Source organism: Salmo salar, chromosome ssa01 (genome assembly GCF_905237065.1).
Source record: "Salmo salar chromosome ssa01, Ssal_v3.1, whole genome shotgun sequence".
In the NCBI taxonomy this organism is placed as follows: Eukaryota; Metazoa; Chordata; class Actinopteri; order Salmoniformes; family Salmonidae; genus Salmo; species Salmo salar.
Genome location: NC_059442.1, coordinates 24,414,677 through 24,421,995, shown reverse-complemented (window position 1 = coordinate 24,421,995; position 7,319 = coordinate 24,414,677). Strand labels below are relative to the sequence as shown.

The window sequence follows — 7,319 nt, the reverse complement described above, 5'->3', positions numbered from 1 at the left end:
TTTAAAACTTCAATGTTAAAGGTCAGTGTATGGACGTCCCAAGGATCCCAGATAGCACATTTTGGATGACTAGAAGGAATTTGTCATATTCACGTCAGATGTTGAAAAGGCTTAGGGTTAAGGTTAGCTAAAATGCAAAAAATCAAAATAAATTACGTGAATTTGACAAAAGCTTCAGAATCCAGTTTCTCAGAATAATTAGAAACGACGTTTTCCGGCTTAGTTGACGCTGATTGGCTGTTTGAGCACAACGGAGTTCCCGCCAAGGTGGTCCAGCTGCCTTGTTTTCTCAACAAAACCCTGTTTCTGAAAACATACTTTCGTAATATTATCAACGCCATGGCTGATAAAGAAGGTAATTTGGTGAAACTATACGTCACAATTTACTTCAACAAGAATAGCGCTCAGACCACTTGGGAAAGCTAGCTAGCTACCAAGGTAGGCCAGGGTGGAAGGACAGGTTCTCCCGGCTTATCAATTGTGAAGATAATTAATTCATTGTTTTATACAAATGAGCTCGCTAGTACTAGTAGCCCACTAACGTTAGCTAGTAAGCAAAATGTAAGCTAGCTAGCTACTAACTTTAGCTTTGTTTTATGTCAGATACACAACCCCTTTTTGTGGGAGTAATGAGCTAGCTAGCTCGGTTGATCAATGCTAACACAACAACTACGAAACCCTGTCTGTCAATGTTAACGAACACTTGCTCTATGTTAATAGGGTTCCCCTTCTCAATCACACCTATATTTCCCTACAATGGGTTGCTTCTAATATACTTTACATTTAAACCTCCTGTCTCACGTGAGTTTCATACTATTTTATAGCAGCGTTTGATGATGCTGTGGAGGAGAGGGTGATAAATGAGGAGTACAAGATATGGAAGAAAAACACACCCTTCCTCTATGACCTGGTGATGACCCACGCCCTGGAGTGGCCCAGCCTCACTGCACAGTGGCTGCCTGATGTCAACAGGTGGGGTTCACTGTCTGGGCACCTTTTGAGGAATACAAAGCTACAGGAGCAGTGGAAGTAGGGGTGGGGCAGGTGCGGCTGCACCCCTTTGTTTGCGCTCCTTTTGATGTTCAAATTAATTTAATTGAATAGTAACTGAAGTCTGGAGACTGACTGTAACGCCCACATGTAGTCTTATATAATATACATTCCTGCAGAATTATTTATTGCTGTTAAAGTACACACCAATGGAATTATCTTTTAAACGTTTTAAGTTGAACCTTTATTTAACTAGGCAAGTCAGTTAAGAACAAATTGTTATTTACAATGACGGCCTACCAGGGAACGGTGGGTTAACTGCCTTGTTCAGGGGCAGAACAACATATTTTTATACCTTGTCAGCTCAGGTCTTTGATCCAGCAACCTTTTGGTTACTGGCCCAACGCTCTAACCACTAGGCTACCTGTCTTGGGAACAGGAATGGAGTAATAATTTATTGCAGACTCTTGAGAGAATGGAATGCGCGGTAGGCTATTTTAACCACAAAAAATACGTATCCAAGACAAACTGAAATCATGTTGGATTGTTTTCACAGCTTTTATTTCCTTAACTTTTGAAACTGATGTTAATTCGATATTTTGCAGGGGAAATATATCTGCTGTTTTAGGCTATTGCATTTTCTCCCCGGTCTCTACACATCCTCGCTCTGCGATCAGAAATGAAAGAACTTTACTGATGTCAATACTAGATTATTGTTGATGCATTCATTCTATCGATTAATGGCTTTCTGCTTTATTTAGTCTTCTAGGTCAATAAGTAATTACAGAAGAGAAGCTGAATGTATCTACTTATTAACAAGTTGACAAACAAATAGTCTAACAAATGTCAGAAATTATAAGCAGAAAAATATCTAAATTAGGGGAGAAAGTACGCTGGTTCGGAGTATCGGCAAAATAAATGGTGGGGGTAAAACATGAGCCTATCACAATTAAAACAAAGATGGCAAGAAAACTGTAGGCTATTACACCACAATGTGTCATTACTGCTAGTCAACCGCATGGACATTTTTTTTTACAAATGTACTTAAAAATGGGTGGTATATGCTCCAAAATGGGGTGTGGTTCGACATGAACACTAAATGTTTTACTAATAAACTCATCTAATCTGAGCACTAACATTTTGCCATGGCAGAGTTGACTGAACCGTGACGCTCGCAGATCACAGTGGATGCATCAATCAATTCAGGCCGCAAGTGTGCCTAATGACAAATGCTGAATGTCATTACACATGTATTTTTTGTTGTTGTCATTACACTATTATATGCATTGAATTTTTTTACACCCCATGCCCATTTTTTTTTATGGCATCCCTGCATATCTAGCTACAGTGAGGGAAAAAATTATTTGATCCCCTGGTGATTTTGTACATTTGCCTACTGACAAAGAAATGATCAGTCTATAATTTTAATGGTAGGTTTATTTGAACAGTGAGAGACAGAATAACAACAAAAAAATCCAGAAAAACGCATGTCAAAAATGTTATAAATTTATTTGCATTTTAATAAGGGAAATAAGTATTTGACCCCTCTGCAAAACATGACTTAGTACTTGGTGGCAAAACCCTTGTTGGCAATCAGAGGTCAGACGTTTCTTGTAGTTGGCCACCAGGTTTGCACACATCTCAGGAGGGATTTTGTCCCACTCCTCTTCGCAGATCTTTTCCAAGCCATTAAGGTTTCGAGGCTGACGTTTGGCAACTCGAACCGTCAGCTCCCTCTACAGATTTTCTATGGGATTAAGGTCTGGAGACTGGCTAGGCCACTCCAGGACCATAAAAATGTGCTTCTTCTTGAGCCACTCCTTTGTTGCCTTGGCCGTGTGTTATGGGTCATTGTCATGCTGGAATACCCATCCACGACCCATTTTCAATGCCCTGGCTGAGGGAAGGAGGTTCTCACCCAAGATTTGACAGTACATGGCCCCGTCCATCGTCCCTTTGATGCGCTGAAGTTGTCCTGTCCCCTTAGCAGAAAAACACCATCAAAGCATGATGTTTCCACCTCCATGTTTGACGGTGGGGATGGTGTTCTTGGGGTCATAGGCAGCATTCCTCCTCCTCCAAACACGGCGAGTTGAGTTGATGCCAAAGAACTCCATTTTGGTCTCATCTGACCACAACACTTTCACCCAGTTGTCCTCTGAATCATTCAGATGTTCATTGGCAAACTTCAGACGGGCATGTATATGTGCTTTCTTGAGCAGGGGGACCTTGCGGGCGCTGCATGATTTCAGTCCTTCATGGCGTAGTGTGTTACCAATTGTTTTCTTGGTGACTATGGTCCCAGCTGCCTTGAGATCATTGACAAGATCCTCCCGTGTAGTTCTGGGCTGATTCCTCACCGTTCTCATGATCATTGCAACCCCACGAGGTGAGATCTTGCATGGAGCCCCAGGCCGAGGGATATTGACAGTTCTTTTGTGTTTCTTCCATTTGCGAATAATCGCACCAACTGTTGTCACCTTCTCACCAAGCTGCTTGGCGATGGTCTTGTAGCCCATTCCAGCCTGGTGTAGGTCTTCAATCTTGTCCCTGACATCCTTGGAGAGCTCTTTGGTCTTGGCCATGGTGGAGAGTTTGGAATCTGATTGATTGATTGCTTCTGTGGACAGGTGTCTTTTTTTACAGGTAACAAGCTGAGATTAGGAGCACTCCTTTTAACAGTGTGCTCCTAATCTCAGCTCGTTACCTGTATAAAAGACACCTGGGAGCCAGAAATCTTTCTGATCGAGAGGGGGTCAAATACTTATTTCCCTCATTTAAAATGCAAATCAATTTATAACATTTTTGACATGCGTTTTTCTGGATTGTTTTGTTGTTATTCTGTCTCTCACTCTTCAAATAAACCTACCATTAAAATTATAGACTGATCATTTCTTTGTCAGTGGGCAAACGTACAAAATCAGCAGGGGATCAAATACTTCTTTCCCTCACTGTATAATTCCCAAGAATACCAGATACTTGTGCCGATTAAAGATGAGCCTGCCTTTGCAACATTACTGGGAGTGGGAAGGTGTCTTCAGGAAGATTGTTTTCAGTCTCCATATGTGTTGTTGCAAAGAATAATCCTTGTATGGACCACATTGAGTTTCTAGCTAATGCCCCCTACTACATATGACAAAAGTGTTATTTAAATGGACCTATTTGTCTTGTAAGATATTTATTTTTATCCTTTAGACCTGAAGGGAAGGATTTCAGCGTACACAGGTTGGTTCTTGGCACACACACCTCAGATGAACAGAATCACCTGGTCATCGCCAGCGTGCAACTGCCTAATGACGATGCTCAGTTTGATGCCTCTCACTACGACAGTGAGAAAGGTGGTGAGGGACAATGTTTTTGCATCAATTACAACCTTTCTGCATGTTTTCAGGCTTTGGATCAGTCAAAATATTGTAACTGGTTTGTAACTATTTTCTCTGTAGCTCATTTCTCTGCCTCTCTCCATTCAGAGTTTGGAGGCTTTGGCTCAGTCAGTGGTAAGATAGAGATTGAAATCAAGATCAACCATGAGGGAGAGGTGAACAGAGCCCGCCACATGCCCCAGAACCCCTGCATCATTGCCACCAAAACCCCAACCAGCGACGTGCTTGTCTTTGACTACACCAAACATCCCTCCAAACCAGGTGGGTATTTAGAGGTTGGTCAGGAAGTCCCAGTCCTCCTTTCTCATTTCTTTTGAAATAACATGCACCTCTGTATTACAGATCCATCTGGAGAGTGTACCCCAGATCTGCGTTTGAGGGGACACCAGAAAGAGGGCTACGGTCTCTCCTGGAACCCCAACCTGAGTGGCTGCCTCCTCAGCGCTTCTGATGACCATGTCAGTGACTTGTCACTTGACCCAAAGCATATGCTTTAACAGTCTTCTTCCCTCCATGTCTTTCCTCTCACCTTCCCTTGTTTCCCATCTGTCTGCAGACTATATGTATGTGGGACATCAGTGCCGTTCCTAAGGAGGGAAAGGTTGTAGACGCAAAGACTATCTTTACTGGACACACAGCTGTAGTGGAGGATGTCTCCTGGCATCTACTGCATGAGTCACTCTTTGGATCTGTAGCTGACGACCAGAAACTCATGATGTAAGGCTCCCTGAGATGAGCAACTCCCTCAGTGGATAATGGATTTGAATAGAAAAACAATTTGCTAAGCTCGTATGACTAAAATTAGTTACACCATCCGCATTGTTTGGTGTTGCTTATTCAACAATAACATTGTTTACTGTGCAGTTGGGACACGCGATCCAACAACACGTCCAAACCTAGCCATGCTGTGGATGCCCACACTGCCGAGGTCAACTGTCTGTCCTTCAACCCCTACAGCGAGTTCATCCTGGCCTCGGGCTCAGCAGACAAGGTGGTCTGGATATCTTCTCTTAATTCTTCCAAGATTATCTTTCATAATGCAGTGTTGATCTAACTGGTTTCTTGGTGGTGGTTGTAATTGATTGGTTCTCCCATTTCAGACTGTGGCTCTTTGGGACCTGAGGAACCTGAAACTGAAGCTGCATTCGTTTGAGTCTCACAAAGATGAGATCTTTCAGGTATGTTAAGTCAATAAGCTGTCAATTATTCCCTATGAAGTTTGTTTTGAACCAGATTTTGTATCTATTACTAGGTCTCGTCAAACCCATCTCTCCTCCTTTCCTCCCTTTAGGTCCAGTGGTCTCCTCATAATGAAACCATCCTGGCCTCCAGTGGCACAGACAGGCGACTCAACGTGTGGGACCTCAGTAAAATCGGAGAGGAGCAGTCGCCAGAGGATGCTGAGGATGGTCCACCTGAACTGCTGTTCATTCACGGCGGTCACACAGCTAAGATCTCCGACTTCTCATGGAACCCCAACGAACCCTGGGTCATCTGCTCAGTGTCCGAGGACAACATCATGCAAGTTTGGCAGATGGTGAGACCCCAGGACAGACGGGGCTCTGTCATACAGTGGGAGGCTATAGAGAATAGTTAAATGTATTCTGTTCATATTTATTCATTTTATGAGGCATAAGTAAGTTTTGAAAGCTTGGCAGAAGCGTTCTACTGTAATATGTAGAATCACAATTATTTCTAAGGAGGAGTACTAAGAATGTCTTTCAATCTTTTAAGGCTGAGAACATCTACAATGACGAGGACCCAGAGGGAGCAGCAGACACTGAAGTCCAGGCATGAGTGACATCTGTCAATCACACAACAACCCTCCCTTGATCACATCCTCAAAACAACATTCAAATGTCTTTTTAAAAAATGCATAAGAGTGCGTTGTTCTTTTGCAGTTTTGTAGAGGGAAACATTAAGTGCTTGTTGTTTCACTATCATGGAATCAAGGTTTTTCATATATTTATATAAGAAAGGATCCTACTGTTTGATATGGTGATAATGGTAGCTATGCCATTCTTTGGTCAAATTTTTACCAGGGGGACAAGCACCACAGTTGAGTAGGCACCCAATTATTGTTTTTCATGTTAAATTATGCTCATATTCTTAGAAACAAGAGTCATTTATACTAATTTCCACAGTTTCATTTTATAAGAAAGTGTACATAGATTTATTTTATTCCCATGATATCTGAATCGTAGATTTCAACAATCAGCTTTCAAGTTGTATGTATATCATCCCTATGTGTCTTTTTTTTTGTATGCTGCATCAGATTCCCATGTTTTGTAAGTATTCATAATAAAAATGTATTTACGGTAGACCTTAAATGTACAGTTAAGACAGGCTGCTCTCATAGTTAAGGTCAACTGTCATAACACCATTGTTGATGCACTAAGAGCAGATTAACTATACCAATATCTGACATTGGGTAAATGCACCATCAAGGATACTCGCAAACACAGTAAAACATGTTTGGTCTGAGGGGTTCTGGATATTTTGTCAACTTTTCTACTTCCATTGATAAGTATGGAAAAGTTAGGACTCCCTTGCAGCAGTTGGTTCACTCACTTCAATACAGCCCCTGTAAAAAAAAAAAATAACAGCATGTTGAGACTCCCTCGAATATTTATTGTACATGTTTGTCTGTCTATAATGAACAAAAATATAAATGCAATGTGCAACAATTTCAAAGATTTTACTGTGTTAGTTAATATTAGGTAATCAGTCAATTTAAACAAATTCAGCCCTAATCTATGGATTTCACATGACTAGGCAGGCGTGCAGCAATGGATGGGCCTTGGGAGGGCATGGGCCCACCCACTGACCCTCTCTTCAGACAATCCCGCAGGTGAAGAAGCCGGATGTGGAGGTCCTGGGCTGGCGTGGTTACACGTGGTCTACAATTGTGAGGTCGGTTGGATGTACTGCCAAATTCTCTAAAAT

The 7,319-nt window shown here is 41.9% G+C and overlaps 1 protein-coding gene across 1 annotated transcript; it reads left to right on the top strand.

Moving 5' to 3' along the window:
• Positions 1–213: 213 nt before the first annotated feature.
• On the top strand, positions 214–6,694 carry LOC106581094 (histone-binding protein RBBP4). The gene is made up of 10 exons (XM_014162858.2): positions 214–355; positions 825–972; positions 4,186–4,331; positions 4,461–4,634; positions 4,716–4,831; positions 4,930–5,090; positions 5,238–5,364; positions 5,474–5,551; positions 5,665–5,910; positions 6,108–6,694. Exons 1-10 carry the CDS (start codon positions 340–342, stop codon positions 6,168–6,170), a joined length of 1,275 nt encoding a protein of 424 aa, XP_014018333.1. The 5' UTR covers positions 214–339; the 3' UTR covers positions 6,171–6,694.
• The last annotated feature ends 625 nt before the right edge of the window (positions 6,695–7,319 follow it).

Coding starts and splice junctions, on each gene's coding strand:
- LOC106581094 (XM_014162858.2), top strand. Junction 973..4,185: donor TGGCTGCCTGATGTCAACAG/GTGGGGTTCACT, acceptor TTTATCCTTTAG/ACCTGAAGGGAAGGATTTCA. Junction 5,911..6,107: donor TCATGCAAGTTTGGCAGATG/GTGAGACCCCAG, acceptor CAATCTTTTAAG/GCTGAGAACATCTACAATGA.